This window comes from Myotis myotis, unplaced genomic scaffold (genome assembly GCF_014108235.1).
Source record: "Myotis myotis isolate mMyoMyo1 unplaced genomic scaffold, mMyoMyo1.p scaffold_m19_p_10, whole genome shotgun sequence".
Classification (NCBI taxonomy): domain Eukaryota; kingdom Metazoa; phylum Chordata; class Mammalia; order Chiroptera; family Vespertilionidae; genus Myotis; species Myotis myotis.
In genome coordinates, this window is record NW_023416314.1 from 49,626,048 (window position 1) to 49,643,802 (window position 17,755).

At 47.3% G+C, this 17,755-nt stretch overlaps 1 protein-coding gene across 23 annotated transcripts in view; it reads left to right on the top strand.

Moving 5' to 3' along the window:
- ARNTL (aryl hydrocarbon receptor nuclear translocator like) overlaps positions 1–17,755 on the top strand; it is a 105,669-nt gene that overhangs the window by 61,794 nt on the left and 26,120 nt on the right. For 9 of the 23 annotated variants that reach the window (XR_004970432.1, XM_036325446.1, XM_036325465.1 and 6 more), the window contains 8 exons: positions 6,789–6,913; positions 9,476–9,594; positions 10,554–10,700; positions 11,327–11,347; positions 12,959–12,997; positions 13,274–13,315; positions 14,791–14,948; positions 16,684–16,763. Coding sequence is in view for 22 of the 23 variants with exons in the window: in XM_036325446.1 (XP_036181339.1) it covers positions 10,561–10,700; positions 11,327–11,347; positions 12,959–12,997; positions 13,274–13,315; positions 14,791–14,948; positions 16,684–16,763 (480 nt within the window). In the remaining variant the exon portion in view is untranslated. Of the gene's footprint in view, positions 1–1,983; positions 2,028–6,788; positions 6,914–9,274; positions 9,399–9,475; positions 9,595–9,713; positions 9,812–10,553; positions 10,701–11,326; positions 11,348–12,958; positions 12,998–13,273; positions 13,316–14,790; positions 14,949–16,683; positions 16,764–17,755 lie in introns of those variants that run through there. The other 14 variants (XM_036325456.1, XM_036325461.1, XM_036325457.1 and 11 more) reach the window with 11 other exon arrangements.

Sequence of the window (17,755 nt, forward strand, 5' to 3'; positions counted from 1 at the left end):
CCCACACATGCACATGGTCCCTCCTCCCCTGGTCATACAAAGACCCCACTTAAGAAGCCTCCCTCCCCACAGCCTCTTCTCAGCACTCAAGCCAGATTTAAAACCCAAGCTGGCCATGGGTTGGTTGGGTGTTGTCCTGTGCACAGAAAGTTCGCAGGTTTGATTCCTGGTCTGGCACATGCTCTGGTTGGGGAGTGTGCAGGAAGCAGCCAGTCGATGTTTCTCTCTTCCCCCCCTCCCTTCCTCTCTCTCTCAAAAGCAATAAAAATTTAAAGAAGAAAAACCCAAGCAGGATCAGTGCTGATCCTCTAACACTGTTGGCTCACCATAGCCCTTTGATGGGCTCTTCTCTCCGGAACGCTCCTTCCTCGACCCCTCACCTCTTCACGTTTAGTCGACTTTCCTCTCCAGTGCGCTTCCTGCCCTGTCTGACTTTCCTCCCAACACTTGCCACTTCCCAGCATTATTTACTCATTTATCTTTGCTCGCCCTCCTCATCAGAATGTGTGAGCACGGGGATCTGTCTCCCCCACTCCACACCCCCAGCACTGCCGCGGAGAACAGTGCCTGGCACTTGGATGCCCTCAAAATATTTGTTGAAAGATTAATGAATGCTTGTAGGCAAGCCCACTAACAGTGTCTTCTTTATTACAAAATTGTCTTGAATGTAAGTTTGCTACATACAATTTGTGGTGGTAATTTAGAAAATACGTGGCCTGTGTGGGTGCCCAGTAAGCTGTGTTGGATGGGTTGCTTTAGGGTGTTGGGGTCATCGTAGTCATCTGAGGCCTTCTTACCTCTTAGCCAAAACCTATGTGGGTGGGACATAGGAGGATGCCCAGCTCCCAGTGCCCCCAGTACCTCTTAACCAGGGGTCACTGTTTCACCCCAAAGCCCCGGGTGCATCTCTGTAGGGAAATCATGGTCCTTTGCTTTCAGCATCTCATCTCCCTGGGCAACTCCATAATTCTGTTATTATCATCCACTGACTTAACATTCTCATCCTGTTTCCAGCTTTCTGTAGGAGGGGCTATGTCTTTTTAGTTTTATTGACCATAAAATGAAGAGATTGGATTTTTAAAATACCACTTACCCTCTGGCTGGGTGGCTCAGTTGGTTGGAGCATCGTCCTATATACCAAGAGGTTGTAGGTTCAATTTCCAGTCAGGGCACATAACTAGGTTGCAGGTTCCCTGGTCGGGGCACATACAGGAAGCACCCCACTCATTGTTTCTCTCTCACATTGATGTTTCTCTCCCTTCCTTACTCTGTAAAATCACTGAAAACATATACTCAGGTGAGGATTAAAAATTAATAATTTAAAAAATAAATATTGAGTTCCTTCAGTCTGTGAGGAAACTGGAGCTCCCAGAGGTCATGGAACTGGCCCAGGACACAGGGCTAGTAAGTGGTGGAGCTGGGACTTGAACTCAGGCTTCTGGCTCCAGAGGCTCTGTACTGACCACTCCCACCTGCCCCTCACTGGGGGAGAATCCCAGCCCTTCCTCTGCTGCTTGTGGAGGTGGCAGGGAGGGCACAGGCCTGGTTGGCAGGCTCTGAATAAGTGCCTGCAGTGTGGCCTCGCCCACCAGGCTCTGCTGCTGTGCACCCCTTGCCCCCGCACCCCTGCCGGCCATCCACAGGGCCCTCCCTGCGCCACAGTTGGCCTCACTCTGCAATGATGCAGGGTACAGGCCACTCCATATAAGATCCCCCGGCATCCCTTTTCTCCACTGCCTAATGTTCTCCCCATTTTCTGTCCTCTCAACCTTCCCCATCTCAGAAAGGCCTCTCTCTTTGTCTCTGAGTCTCCACCCTCCTTGGGCCCAGCCCCTGTGCCTGTCCCAGCTGCCCCAGCTGCAGCCCAACCAGAAGCACAGAGAGCCTTTGGGGCCACCCCCTCTTCACTGGGCTCTCCCTCACCCAGCACCTTTCCCTTTCCCACCAAGTGACAGTGGTGCACACTCCTTTTGTTTCCTTTAGAACAAGATGCAGATGTTTCCCAGAACTTGCTTCAACTTCAGGCAGTAAGTTTTTTGATGAAAAGAGTGTTCTTCCCCTGAGTTTTTAGGACCAGGCTCTGTTCTCTTACTCTGTAGCATTTTTAAAAAGAAGAAAGGAAGTCAGGAGTAAAGGCTATACATGCCCACAACTAGGAGATAAGGCACACCTTCCTCAAAACACTTGACTGCCACCTACTGGAGGTGTGTCATAATGGCTCCACAAATCTCTGCCACTGAAAGGCAAAGGCACATCCTGGAGTCAGGTGCTGCTCACACAGCTGTGAGCATGGCCCTGCCTGTTGCAGGGGTCTTGCCATCATGTCTTTACTTAAACACTGTCTCTCCAGCCAGATAGAAGGAATCTTGAACATAAGGACTGCTGCTTCCTCTCTGTGTCCCCAGTGCCCTGGCTTCCACCGGGGGCTAGAGAAATGCTTGTCGAATAATCCTGGTGCAAACCTCTAGGCCAAGCATGCCAAACTCAAAGGCTAACACAGACCAAATAAGTGAGTCATGTGACCCGAAGCCCTTGAGTTTGACATGCTTGCTCTAGGGCTCAAGGTACCTAGTCTCACTGGGTGAATGTTCTCTAAATCTATCTGTGGAAAAGGCAACCAAACTCCCCACAGGCTGGCAGAGTAAGAAGGGTCCGGGGGACTTGCAGAGGGGACAGGGCCCCTTCAGCTCAAAGGCCACCACCATCTGAACAGACCTGAGCAAGTCCACGTTCATCCCCTCAGTAACCCTGGGGTCTGGGATGCTGTGAGGAAGTAGGTTAATTAGCACATAGCTACCAGGCAAGGTAATCAAAGATGTTGATTCACTCTCGCCCATTTTTCCCTAAGCTGTGCCCATTTATTGCTCCAGTGACATCCTGGGGCTTCACAAAGTGGTCTTAACAGAACTCTATTCAGCGAGAGGGCGGGGCAGGCTTTCCCTGGGGTCCCATTTTTAAAGGGGGAAGACCTGTGTTCTTTCTCGAAGCATGTTTCCCCAGAGCCGTTCTGCACAGCATTGCTCAGGTCCCATGGAGACCCTCCCTGGCAGATACGCCTCCTGGCTCATCCTGTTTCCAGTGGGCTAGCTGATACACACCCCAGCCTGGCAGAGGACCCAGGGGTCCCTCTCTGTCCTCTTCGCCAGGAAGCCCAGAGACGGCTTATGTGCTCGGTTTTCTGGACCAGGATTGCTCCCTCTTAGCATTTCCCCTCATTCTGTCCCCAGGAGTGCTTGGTTGGGGGTCTCGTCGTTACGGTTGCAGGGGTGGTTTTGGAGGCAGCACTAGCAGCAGAGTGGTGGTTAGAACCAAAGCCAGACACACCTCAGCTCAGTCCTCATTGGCCAGCTGTGCCATCTGAAGATGACTTGGACCCTTCAATCTGTAGCCCCTTCCCTGGAATATTTGTTAATAATCACAGTTAATGGGCAGGTTATCGTGAAGATGGAACTAGACAGTTCCCTTTGGCTGTTCCCTTTGGTTCCTCCCATGTCAGCTGGGTCTGTGGCTCCAGGATCTTGCTCTGTATTTCCTTCCTCCTGCCTGTGTCGGGCAGCTTAGGAGGAGTGATACAGCAATAAGAACCAGATGACCAACCATCCTGGTTCATCTGGGACAGACGGGTTTCCTGGGATGCAGGACTTTTAGTGCTAAAATGGGGAGGTCCCAGGCAAACAGAAGACTTGGTCACCCTAGTAATAGCCAACCTCAGCATCTCAATGGCTTAACAGTAGCAAAGCTGATTTCTTCCTCATGTTTTTGTCCATCCAGAACATGAGCTAGTCAGAAAACCACTGGTCTTGGCACAAAGAAACATGTGCCAAAGGTTCTATTCCAAACTGGCGGCTGTCCTGTCCATTTTATCTTCAGTCAAGTCCAGTCACAAGGCCGGGCCTGATACCCAGGCGGCCTGCAGACGCTCCCCACAGGGAGGGCAGCTGATAGTTAGAACGTTAATAGAGCCTGCAGGTGCCCTTTCTCTCCTTGCAGCATTCTGGGGTGCTGGGGCGGGGGGCGGGAGCAGAGAGACCCCTGCTGTGTGACTGGTGGTCTTGCATATGGCCATCTTCCTGTATACAGTCTGTGTGGGTTTCTTAAGGGGCACTGGGCCTTTTCCACTCTGCTCAGAGGAGCATCTGTGTCTCCCTCTGGAGTGGTTGATACCCTCATCCTTCTCAGCTGCAGGCTTCTCTGCAGGAGCGCCTGAGCTGTGACCCCTCCTTCCAGCCTCCTGACTTCCTTGTGGAGCCTTTGAGAGTCTCCTCCCTGTGCTCTGAGGAGCTCAAGGCACTGCGGTGGGTCAGAGGGTGCTGAGTTCCTCCCAGGCACACTGCACAAGTCCCTTTGTGCCTCACTTTTTCTGGCTGGCCAGTGAGCCTCCCCACCTCTGGGTTCTCTAACTCAGAAGCAGGCACACATGTGGCCCTGACTCCAGGGCAGGCTCTCCCCAAAGCATTCTTGCCATGTGCCACTTGTTTGGCAGCACCAGAGCTGGCCCTGCCCCCCTAGCAAGGGCCCCTCTCACAGTACCTCTGTCCACTGGAGCCCCCTCCCTGGAGTCAAGACTCTTTTCAAAGTAGGTAGCACAGAAATAGGGCGTGGTCTTTCTTTTGTTGTATCGTTTATTGTCTTACATCTAAGAATACTTTCTCAGAGAGAAGACACTTTCCCAAAAATAATTGTTAAGTATCACAGCTGATTTAGTTTCCTTACTTTGTCCAAACATATAAGAAAGGCCAAAAGGCCTTTGTTTTGCAAAATATAGTGCCAAAATCCATGTTACCATTTGTTATTTCTATAAAGTAAATTTGAGTATTGGAAACATTTATCAAAATAAGAAATTTCACATGGCTTTTGGTACCTAGAACCTTCATCTAAGTTTCGGGGGTGGGGAGTGAGGGGTGGTACTGGGAGACACCTAACAATAAGATCACAGTGGGGCGGGGAGCAGAGGTAGATAGAGGCCACAGGGTGTGTCAGGAAGGGTAGGAGCAACATTGGAAAGCGAACAGGAGGTGACGCCTGAGGGCACTGGGAAGGGAAGCAGGAGCTCACCAGGTGATGGAGTGGCTAAAGGGAGCCACACCTGCAGGACACTGTGGGCACAGCTGAGGCTGGGAACTTAAGTATCTCAGGGGCCTCGAGCTTTTGGCAGCCGATGAGGAGGGTTGGGCTGGAGGGCGGGCAAGCAATGGTGGAGGCCTGGCGTTTCCTGGAGTTCGAGGTTTTATCTGGAAGGCATGGAGCAGAGCAGAAGCTGCTGAAGTATTTTGAGCAGGGGGTGTCCTGTCTCTGGCCACAGTGAGGAGGGGGCTGAGAAGAAAGCAGCCTGGTTGGAGGCAACCAGGGGGCGAGGGAAGTGGCTGAACCCATCCAGCGGAGGGCTCACTGGGGGTTGTGGAGTGTGGGAAGGAGGGAAAGGATGCCCAGGGTGGATCTTGGGATACTCATTTGAGGGGTGGGAGGATAGTGTGTGACCTGGTGGGGAATGGGACTTAGATGGAGTCCCACGTGAGCCTGCCTCCAGCAGCACTTCCTGGGGACTTTGCATCCATTTCCTGCTGCTGTGTCACCTGAGGCTCAGGAACTAGAAGTCCAGAGCTCCGGTCAGGTTGTGTGCACATGGGGTTCTCAGTCAGACGGTGAAGGTTTCTGAGTCAGACTGCAAAGGGGCATAAATTAAGAGGACAAATCAGTTCTATTCCTGGATCTTCATCTGAAGGCCTCTGTAATGATCAAGACAAAGATAGATAGTCCACAGATGGCAGGAATTAGCCAGTGGAATGTGTAACGCCGGAACTCTTGCTTCAGCGAGGTCAGTAAAGCCCCACCTAAAACCAAAGTTTTGCCATCTCAGGGCAGAACGGGGCAGGAGGCAGAGGGTGGCTGCACCTCTCGTCTTCCTTTCCAGCCACCTCCTCCCAGATGCAGGGAACACAGGGCAGAGAGGAGACCCCTCTGTCCTGCCAGGAGGAGATGGGCAGGGCAGTGCCCACGTTGTTCACATGAGCAGGTGCCTTTTCCCAGTGGATTTCTCCTTTAGCTTTGTGTGTGCACAGACGTGCTTGAGGTTCACGGACATTTTCTTAAACCTTCTGGGAGCAAACTAAAATGCTTAAAGTATTGGCTCTGCTCCCGTTTTGTGTTGGCTCAGTGTTTTCTCAAGACTTGTTTCCCCTTGTTCCTTGTCTGCGTTTAGGTAACTGACTTCACCTGGGGGGGTTGAGCGACAACATTAGCAGTGAGGGTGGCCTCTGGCGCCCCTCCACCCCAGCTGCGTGAACTTGCCTCGTTCCTTCACCTCTCTGTCCCAGCCTTCTCCTCGGTAAAATGAAGAAAACAATAGTATCTGCCTCATAGCATTATCCTTCAGGTTTAAGTGAGTTAATCTATACAATGCAATAAGAACAGGGCTCAATGCAAAGTACTCAATTACTGCTTGAGTGTTATTATTGCTTGGCCCAGTATGAGAAGTGAAAAATATAATTATCTTTCTTAAGGCAATGTCCCAAAACCCGTGTTTAGTAATTTAAAAGCCATTGTTTTTAACAGAAAACATCTGCTAACATATTTCTTGTTAAACTAAACCAGCAACACGTGACCCCCTCAGGTGTCTGTAGTTAGTCTAACAGGCCTCTGAAGGAGGGCTTGTGCGCAGCCCAGTTACTCCCTGTAACGAGGAGCTCTGAGCTGGCTCCCCCATCTCCCTTACCTAATATGAGATTTTAAAACGTATTTACCCCCGACTGACCTATCTGCGTTTTCTTTTCCGGTGGGCCCCGCTGCAGGTTTCTGAGAGAAGCTGACTGCCTGAAAGGAAACTGCAAAACATGAAAATCGCCCGGAGGTGACCAAGTCCAGTGGCTCCTTTCTCCCCCACGGTGGATCGGAGGTTGAAGAACTCTAACTTCAGGTAATAAGTCGTCATATTTCCTACCGTCCCCCTCACCCACTGGCTTATTGGAAGCTTCCATGGTAGTTCTTCCTCCAGGAAGTGGTGAAACTTCAAATATTCTGCCTCATGCAAAGAGAGGTGGGCTGGAGGTGTCACTCATGCCCAACACACAGCCCGAAGGGCCACCAGGACCCTGACGGCAGGGCTCTGTTCTCATTCCCGACCCACTTCTCTTAATGTCAGTAATAATGTAACAGTGATTAAATGATTATAAAATGCTTCTCAAAGAATAAATCAGAATATCCAGGAAATGAATAGAATGAGGGAAAGGATTTATTCTACCAGGTAGTAAAATGTATTATCAAACCACAATAATAAATAGTGTAGTACTAGAATGGAAATAACTAGATCAGAGGAACAGATTAAAAAGTCCAGAGATAGGCAATGAGTCAATAAAGATGGCATTTCAAATGACTGGCAACAGGATGTGTAGATTAATAATTGGTGTTGGGATGGTTATCTATCCATTGAAGGGAAATAAGGTTGGGAATTTCGTAGTGTACCAGAAATCATTTCCAAGTGGATTGAAGAACTAAATAAAGTAAAATTATAAAAAATATTGGCAAAGAGAATATCCTTATGATTTGGGGGGTAAGAAAAGGCTTTTTTTAAAATGTCATTTTTATATAAATACCATAAATAAAGTTGAAAGGCAAAAAGGGGGTTAAGTATTTATAACATCTATGATGAACAAAGAATATATTTCTAATATACAAATAAATTCATTCAACATCCATTTATTGAGTGCTTCCTGTGGTCCAGGTACTAAGGATGCAAGCAGTAAACCACACAAAATCCCTGCTTTTCTCATGTTTATAGTCTAATGGAGAAGAAATAAAGTTGATTACTGTAGGCCAAATTTTGATAAGGGCTATAGAAAAAAATAAAGCAGGTTAGGGGTGGTTAGGGAGGATTGGCAGGGAGTTGTATTACATGACTATTCAAGGAACCATCATTGATAAAGTGATATTTGAGTAGAAATGTAAAGGTAAAAATGGAGAAGTGGCTGAATTTTGGATTTTTTTTTCTTTTTTAACATTGAGCTAATAGGATTTGTGATGGATTGGGTGCAGGTTGTGAAAGAAAGAGAGGAGTCAGAATGACTTCCAGGTTTGGGGGCTGAGGAACCAGAAGGATTGAAATACTGCTTACTGACATCGGCATGACTGAAAGGCTTGGCTTGGGGAGAGCCAGGGTTTGGGTTGTGGATGTTTTAGTTCGAGGATGTTATTGTACATTCAGAGGGAGATGGTTATACAAGCTTGGAATTCAGAGAGAGGTCTGGGCTGGATATGTTAATTTGGGAGTTGTCCTCGCATAGCTAGTATTTGAAGCAATGAAACTAAACAGATCTCCTAGGGAAGGAGTATAGACAGAGGGGGAGGTGCAAGGACACCATGGGACCCTCATTTAGAGGGGAAGGAGATGAGGAAGAACTAGCTAAAGAGACCAAAACGGAATGGTCACTGACGTAGAAGGAAAATTGTGAGAAAGTGACATCTCTGAAACCAGGAGGCGATGAGGAGGGAGAAGTCAGAACTATCAGATGTCACTGTTGGGTCAAATAGGGAGCAAATGGAACACGGGCCATTGGACTTAGCAGTGAGGAGGTCACTCATGACAGTGGAGGCTGTCTTATTGGAATGATGGGAACAAAAGCCTGATTGGGGTTGGTTTATAGAGTAGGAGGAAAGGAATTGGAAACAGGAATGGGGCAGTAACTGGAGGGGAATGAAGTTCAAAGGTTTCTTTTCCTCCAGTACAGAACTGTTGCAGTACAGAACTGAGGAGGTGGACTGTAAGCTTTTCTCCCATCATGCCCAGGTGAACATGGTCTGGAGGCCTGTAGATACTGAGAACAACTTATTGGAAAATGGGCCATGAGTAGACACAAAGGAAAACAGAGAGATGCCTCTAACATAGGAGCACCATCTGTAGTCATTTAAAAATACAAGTAGCCAGAACCGGTTTGGCTCAGTGGATAGAGCGTCGGCCTGCGGACTGAAAGGTCCCAGGTTCGATTCCGGTCAAGGGCATGTACCTTGGTTGCGGGCATATCCCCAGTAGGAGATGTGCAGGAGGCAGCTGATCAATGTTTCTCTCTCATCGATGTTCCTATCTCTCTCGCTTCCTCTCTGTAAAAAATCAATAAAATATAAAAAAAATAAAAAAATAAATACAAGTAAACACAATGAGGTCTGTACTTACCTTCAGATTGACAGGAGCTCTTGTTGAGGATATAAATTACTGGAGTTCTCCGGAGCACAGTGTTTCAGTGTGTACCAAGTGTACAATGTGTGTCCCCTTTTGCTCTGTCAGTCCTACTTTCAGAAATTTATGCTAAGAGATGATAGCTCAAGTGCATGGAGATACAGGATACACACCAAGATGTTCACTCCAGCAGTGCTTTGTGAAAGTGAAAAGGTGGCGCAAACCTGACCAGGTGGGCCTGGTTCCTGAATCTGTGAGCCTGATAGTAACAGTGAAAACAAGCGCTCACACTTAGCCATTGCTTTGCAGATGAGGAAGCTCGGGCCCAAAGAGGAGTGAGCCCCAGTCACATCCTGGGCAGCCCGGCCCTGACTGCGGGCAGCACACGGCCCTCTTCAACCTGGTTTGGAGCTGGAGTTCCTTGTAAGGTACCTGTCAGCCTCTTCCCTTTGGGCCAGCTTACTTTGTGCTTTTAAAATACGAATTCTCAAAATGTTTTGCAAATTTTTTAGTGTCTTCATTTCATTATGCAAGGTTTTTCTTGCAGGGGATGCTGGGTATGAAAGGACAGTCAGGGAAGATAGGACAGACTTTGCCTGGGCTGCTGAGAGAGGGACCAAACTGGGCAAAAGTAGGTTTATAGTTGTGAGTACACGAAACAGAGTTTATTCTTGTATTGTTATTTATTAATTATTATGTTATTTTTCCTACGAACAACTGTAAACTTATTTTACTCCCCTCTCCCCACTCCCGTATAGTCTAGGGAAGTACAGTGGGGCCTTGACTTAGAGTTTAATTCGTTTGAAACCGAGCTCGTTAAGGAGCTCGTTAACTCAAATTACTCTATCAACTCAATGCAAAAAATTGGCGGAGAGACAGTTGGTATCTCAAAAAGCTCATTAGTCGGGACACTCATAAGTCAAGGCCCCACTGTATATTGTCTATTTTCCTATGACATTTACAAAAATTGTAACAAAAATACAAAGATAACAAGTAAATCATCTGTTTCATTGATTTGATTTCTTGGTTGGAAGAAAATGAAGTTAGGACTCTCATAGAACATCTGGGACACTTGGTCCTCTAGCTGGGGAAGCATGGGCCGTAGCTCCCGGAGCCCTGGGCTCTGGTTTAGTTCTTCCACGCCCTCACCTGGGTCCTCCGGGTTTTTCATCAGGAAAACGCACAGTGAGCCTAAATCACCTGTACTAGCGCTAAAGTAGGCACACTGCTCTTCCCTTCCTGCCAAGCGCCTGTTCCAGGGGCTGGGTGAGAGGTGTGGGTGCTGCAAACAGGCCCCTGTCGCTGCCCAGCACCACCTGGGCCCTCCAGCATTTAGAAGAGCCCGTGGAAATAAACTCGCCTCTGTGCCTCCTTGTCCCAATTCCAGACTCCCAATGGCGGACCAGAGGATGGACATTTCTTCAACAATCAGTGATTTCATGTCCCCGGGCGCCACGGACCTCCTCTCCAGCTCCCTGGGCACCAGTGGCGTGGATTGCACCCGCAAGCGGAAAGGCAGCTCCACCGACTACCAGTAAGGCCCTCAGACTAGTCCTCTTCTGGCCAAACACAGTGGCAGTTCATGGGCGTGGAGCATCGGGGGACTGCTCCTCCTGGAAGAGGGACCCCCTTTGGGGAAAGGGATGGGAGTGGAAGATGCAATCCAGGAGGCCACACAGTGGTTTTCTTTTACTTTGCCCCAGAAGCAAGTGGGGGAGGGGGGGGGACCTCTAGCGCCAGCACTGCTGAGGCATCAGCCCCTCCCAGACTGTCCGTATAGGGTCGGGGGGAGTGGGGGGAAGAGCTCCTTTGAGCAAGTGACTGAGTCCGTGGGTGTAACCTCAGCGGTTTCAGAACGAGCTTTGCCTGAGGGCCCCTCCCTGAGGAAGACATCAGTTGGTTAATACAGGGTGTCCCCTAAAAATGTATATACACTTGAATAGCTTGATCTTGAAAATGAAATGTATTTTAACAAGCACTGCCTTTATAATTATTCAAAGTGTGTGTATACATTTTTGGGAACACCCTGTATTTGCAGAACAAGTAAGTAGTGGTCATCTCCAAAAACAGCATAGGAACATTGATATTGCCCTTAAACATCATTGAAACGAGTATGTACCTGTTATATTAAATAGTATTTTTGTGTGTGTTTTTTTTTAGACTTGATGACTTTTCTTTTGAGTAAGTAAACTTTCACACTTACAGACAACTTTTCTATCTCTGCACAGACACTAGGGCATAAGGCAGTGTATGGAGAACAGTCAAAGGCACGTTTGTTTTGTTGAGGCCTCTGTGTGGAATCTTACCCAAATGGCCATTTAAATGGTTTGCTTTTGTTTAATGAGGGAAAACCTCCAAGGAGGAGTCCCCCCAACAGCAGATGTCCGTTATGCTAAAGTTCACAGATCAGACTTGGGGAGCACAGTGGAGATGATACGGTTAATATGCAAGTTATCTCAGATGATTCAGAGCAAATGCCCAGGGATGGGAGTGAAGACCAGAAAAGTGTTCTTTTGTGGCAGTAATTCCCCAATAGAGAGACCAGGAGATGTTTTCTATGGACCGTTGACATGTTCTAAGACCTCTGCTATCTTTAGTTTCCAACCTTGTCACCATCAGGTTTCCCTCAGGGACCCTAGTTTGCAAGTCTTTTGAAATCATGGAGATTCTGTTAATGGAGCAACCATAATCCCTTTCCCTATCATTTTGTTGTACTAACGTCACACCTTCCAGGCAGAACTCCTCTTCCCTGAGATGGTCACTCTGGCCTCAGTAAGCAGACACAAGCCCAGACAAAGGGGATGGAAGTTTCCGTTTGCCTGTGTGGCTATGTGATTTCCTCCAGACTCGGAACCAGCTAGAGACACTGTCTGCGAGGACATCCAGGGCGCTGCCAGGAACCACTGCTCCAGAATGCCATGACTCAGTGCTCCTGAAAAGTCATTTTTGCCCTAGAAACACCTTGTGTGGAGGGTGCATTTCCTCCATTCTATGGGATAAGGAGAAAGGGGAGAGGCCCAGGGGGGAGTCAGTGCCTGCCCGATAAGTTTAGGAGCTGAATTAGGCTGTGAGCCGACTCTGGGGACCTTGAACTCCTTTCTCTGAGAATTCTAGTCAATTTTCTACTGAAACACAAGATGCCATGAAACTTGGATTTCTGGAGTCTGTTGAAGGAAGGCAGGTTCATGCTGGGACCCCAGCACCTCTGCAGCCAAATAGGGTCCCACAGCCTCTGCCCCAGTCCCTCCTCTGTCCCATGCCTTGGGGTTCCCCACATGCTGAGAACCAGAACACTGGGCAGCAGTGCCTCTGAAAGGCGCCTCGGTGCTCTGATTCCCCTCCTCACTTCAGTCCCCCACTTCAGTCTGTATGTATGCACAGATATCTGATGCTTGATATGTTTTGCAAATGAATAAGCTCCATTTATCCAGAATGAGTTATTGTAGGTATTGTAGTTACTTAGGTACGCTGGTGAACTAACAGTTTCCATAAGTGCAACCTATTCCCAATTTTCACACAATGTGGTAAAATATGTTAACATGAAAACTCTATTGAGATTATATATAAATTTCATCTGGTAATCTGGAAAACCAGTCCGAGTTTTATATCGTTTCAAGTTGTTTTTACTTATATATGTTTATTATGTATCCATAATCAGTACTATGCTATTTGACCTTTCTAATTGTTTGGTTTCTGGATGAATGAGAGCCTTTGGCATTATGATTAGAAGGTATTGTGTATGTCTTTAATAGTCATGTCTGTTTTGTGTTTTTTTGCTTGTCTGTTTTTCAGGGAAAGCATGGACACAGACAAAGATGACCCCCATGGAAGGTACCGTGAGCCCAGTCATTTAACTTCAGCGTCCTTATAGTCATTTCCTTGCATAATCGCAAATTCTATTAGTTGGTGCAGGTTCCACCATGTCCTGGATGGGGGATAAACAAGGAGGCTGTGAGCCTGTGGGCTCAAGATTGTCTTCCCCCAGCCCCCAGTTTGGCTGACAATCAACATTGTGTGTTGTGGAGATGACAGGGATTAAACAGAGAAATTAATTGAAAAGGGAAGAAGACATTGGTTTGTGTTTTCATCTTTCGCTTTTTTTTCCAGGTTAGAATTCGCAGAGCACCAAGGAAGGATAAAAAACGCCAGGTAAGAAGGGGCCTCATTCTGTCTCACTGCTGGTCTCCTGGGGGCCGCCGAGGAGGCTCTGTGCATCTGGTCCCCGTCTAGCGGTTCCTTCAACATAGTCATGTCCGTGGCCTCCTGCCCTCCCTCTCTGCAGGCTGTGCTGCCGTCACTCTTTCCTGTCTAAGCATGGGTAAACCGAAGGACTTTGGAGGGAGCAGAAAATAAATCAAGGCTAAGGTTTCCCTCTAGTCTTTGGCAGGTTACTCCTTCCTGCCTGCAGGGCCCTGGAGGAGACCGGGCACAGTGATGCAGCTCCTGGGCCGCCCCTTGCCTCTGAAAGGGGCCCATGTTGCCCTGAAAATTGCTCCTGTAGGCAGAACGGGGGATGCCCTGCTCCCTGGAATAGGTGCTCTAACATAGTGCCTCCTGCCTCCAACCACACTTGCTTATCCCTGTCCATGTGGTCCTCAGCCCTCCTGCTCTGAGGCCGTCATGACAGAACTGAGAGATGCAGAATTTGACTAACCCGAGATTTCTCACTTTTCTCTGGCAGACCCGCCTTGGCAGGAGCTCTCATGGTTCTGTTGCTATGGCAGCAGCAGGGAACGACATTTTTTCTTTTTAAAAAAATTTTATTTTTAATTTCATTGGTTTTAGAGGGAGGAAGGGAGAGAGAGAAACATTACTTTGTTGTTCCATTTATTTATGCATTCGTTGGTTGATTCTTGTATGTGCCTTGGCCAGGGATCAAACCTGCAACCTTGGCATATCAAGACAATGCTCTAACCAACTGAGCTACCTGGCCAGGGCAGCAGGGAACTACATTTCCACCGTGGATGCACCTCTTTAGGGGGCTGTCACAAATGGCAGGTGCAAACCAGTCAGGGAGTGTGCAGGGGCAGCAGCTCCTGGGAGGGAGGAGTGTGATGTTCTTTGGAGGAAGTTCTGGGGACACATGTAGCATCTGCTGTATCTATGTGGGGTCATATTTGATCCAAGGATGGCAGCATTAATTACCTGGCAGCTCACCCAGCGAGTCTGGAGAGCCACACAGCAGGCTCCTTCCAACCCTCAGAGACGGCTCACCTGGGACCACAGGACCCTTGCTGATATGATGGCGGTTCTGGATGTTTTGCTCTTTAAAAACTCTACCACCCTCCTTTTTTCATCTGCCTCCATCTTCAAATCCAAATTTATAGAGGCTGAGAGGAAAAAAAATGAGAAATTAACAATACAGTTTAGTCTGAAAAGACAGTTTTTAAAAAAATATTAATTCTAAGGAAGGATGAGATAAGCATTTAAAAAAACTAATCCTGACCTGGCAGAGAGGCCACGTTTTTAGTGATTTTAATAAAAAAGTCCAGTTTGAAGTAGTCTGCAAATTCTGAATTTGCCTTGCCAGATGATTACTGAAAACAGTTATATCTTATTTTTGTCTTTGTTTCCTTAATGCTGGGTTACATTTTATAGAATTCGTTATTCATGTTATTGTTCAGGGAAGCTCACAGTCAAATTGAAAAGAGGCGTCGGGATAAAATGAACAGCTTTATTGACGAATTGGCTTCCTTGGTACCCACATGCAATGCGATGTCCAGGAAATTAGATAAACTTACTGTGCTAAGGATGGCTGTTCAGCACATGAAAACACTACGAGGTGAGACCCCAGGTTTTATTGTCCTTTACGCCCTTGTCCACAAATGTACCACCCTTGCCTAGAATGTTCCTACATCCCTACGTCCCTACGGCAAATGTTTATGACTTGCAAATGTGTCGCCTTGAGTAATATGCCTGTAATTTTCAGCAGTAGACACGATGCCCAATGAAGTGAGTATCAAGATGCAGTTCCACAGCCTTTTATCCCAGAGGGTAGAGGCTGTGAGCATGTCTGTGTGTGTGGTCAGACTATGCACATATCAGAGAGGGCACCACTGATGCCCCATATGTGTGCATGTAGTCAGACCCCATGCATACATGACAAGCATCAGAAATCTACGTGCACTGAGTGACCCAGAAAAGTCAGTCTCATGTTTAAGAGGAAAATCCATCATGGTTCCTTTGAAGAGTTACTGGTTCATGATTCTTGCTGCGTTTTTTTGTGTGTGTGTGTGTGTTTTTTTTTATTGCTAGAAATGAACACTGACATAGTCATCTTCCTGGAATTTTCCCAAACTAGCCAGACCCTTTATGGGAGAGGCAGTATTTTCCTTCTTCTCTGAGTGTGGTGAGGTTGAGAAAACGAGGCAGAACTGTGGAAGTGACTTATCCAAACCACAGGAGAAATCTGAAACATTATCAGCCTTTTAGTGAATGCTGTTCTTGGAATTTTCCATAGCTAGTCTTGGGCTATTTGAGGCAATTGGAAAGTGGGCGCTCAGTCAGATCTCTAAGCCGTGTGGCAAAAGAACTACATCTTTTTATTTCTACAAAGCCACCAAAAATAAGACGTAGCCGGTTTTGTCTGACTTTTGATTGTTATTCAAAAATATAATTGTATCCTGTGCTTGGAGAATGGCATTTAAAAATTTATACTAGCTGAGATGGTAGGACTAAACTACTATCAGCCAGTTTCTATTAAAGTAGAAGAGTGCGAACTCCAGTTATCACAGAAGCGGGTGTGAATCAATAATCCATGCTTGCTGGTTGACATGGAGGTCAGACACGTCCTGTTTACCTCCTTCCCCTTGGTACTTTGAATTGTTATGGACCTGTTTCATTTTATTTCTTCACTCTTCCACTCATCATTCTGCAGATTCCAAGTCATTTACTGCTGGCATTTTTCTCTGTTAAGTTATTGTTCTTCTGAAAGACGCCCAACTGACAGCCTTTTAAACACAAGTCTTACTCCATTTCAGTCCCGGGACCTAGAGTTGCATTTACTGAAGTGATGCATTTCTCTGGGTTGCCAAGCTCATTTAGCTCACCAGCAGTGAAGGGGAGCTCACACTAAATGCCCTCTATAATATATTTACTTGCCTGGCAGACCGGATGACTTCCCACGCGTGTAGAGTGGTGATTTGAGGGGCTGCTAGACAGCCCATTGAATACACACCTTGGGAGGAGGGAACCGTCACAGGGGCATCAGCCAGTTTGCTTCTAGAGCTGCCTTCTCTCTTAGAAGCAGATGTGTAACTTCTTTCTGTTATCTCTTGGTTTTCCCCGTGATGACAAAAGCACGCTCGTTCAGTCTCCTGTGGGCAACAGTGTTCTCTTTTCAGCAGAATTCTCTTTGGTATTACAGGGTTCTGTTCAAAACCAGGTCTTGCCTTATCTCAGTTAAGGAAAAAGACGACCAAATTTAAATCCCTGGTGGTAGGTTAGAGGCAGTGAAATAAAATGAGACATTATCTGAATATAAAATGTGCCAACTCTTTCTCTCTTTCCCCACTAAGGTGCCACCAATCCATACACGGAAGCAAACTACAAACCAACTTTTCTGTCAGATGATGAATTGAAACACCTCATCCTCAGGGTATGTGGCAATTACGGGCTGTTTTACACACACTTATTTTTACAGATTTCAGGGTTAAGTCCCAGCATGTGGGAATTTGATGTCTGAACCCTGAACTGTTCCTAGGCCACTTCCTCTTTATCTTCTTGCTTGGACAGGCCTCACATTCCTTCTGAGACCTCCCTCCTCCCTTCGGCCCTTGCTTAGCAAAAATGGAAGGTCTGTGCTACTGTGGTTTTAAATCAGAAGAGGCAGGACTTTGTTAAAAATAGGCAGTAGCTAAGAACCACATTCCTGCATGAAGATTTTAGAAAGGGACTGACACTGAACAATTGAGAATTTCTCTGATTCTCACTTAACCACTAGCGCAAAAGCATCCACCGAAATCTTTACACCAGAATCCCTTCCGAATAGCAAAACCTCAAGACTCCATGATCCAGCGAGGAAAATAAGTGGAGGAGGTGATGCTGCGCCTGCTTGACTGGAGCTCCTCGTTCATCCCCTCGGTCTCTGCGAAAGGCGGTTGAGGCGGCACCATGGGAACGCGCCTTCCGCAGAATTGGGCCTGTGCGGGCTCCCAGGTGTGTTCCCGGCAGAGCAAGAGTCAATGGAAGGGAAAGAAATGGAATTCAGAAACATGTCCTCTTGCAAACTGTAACAAGCAAAATAGGAAAACATAACTAAGAGGAAAGATATCTGCCCCTGCCGCGCACAGCCAGGGCTGACCTCACTGGCTGAAGCCCCTATGGAATCAAGGCCCCCTTCTCTGAGCAGATGTTTGCAAAGCCCAGGATAGAGGTAGTCCAGGTGGATGGTTGTGTCGTCGGTACCCATGTTCGGCTCAGCCTGGCTCCTCCCTGCTTACTCCAGTTTCTCCCTCCATCCCTTCATGACGTGCTGCGTTGGAAAGCTTTCAACTGTGAGGAACAGGAGGCCTGATGAACAAATGGGGTTTTTTTAATTTTCATTTTTACTTTATTTTTTTATTTAAAAAATTTTCAGTTATAGTTTAA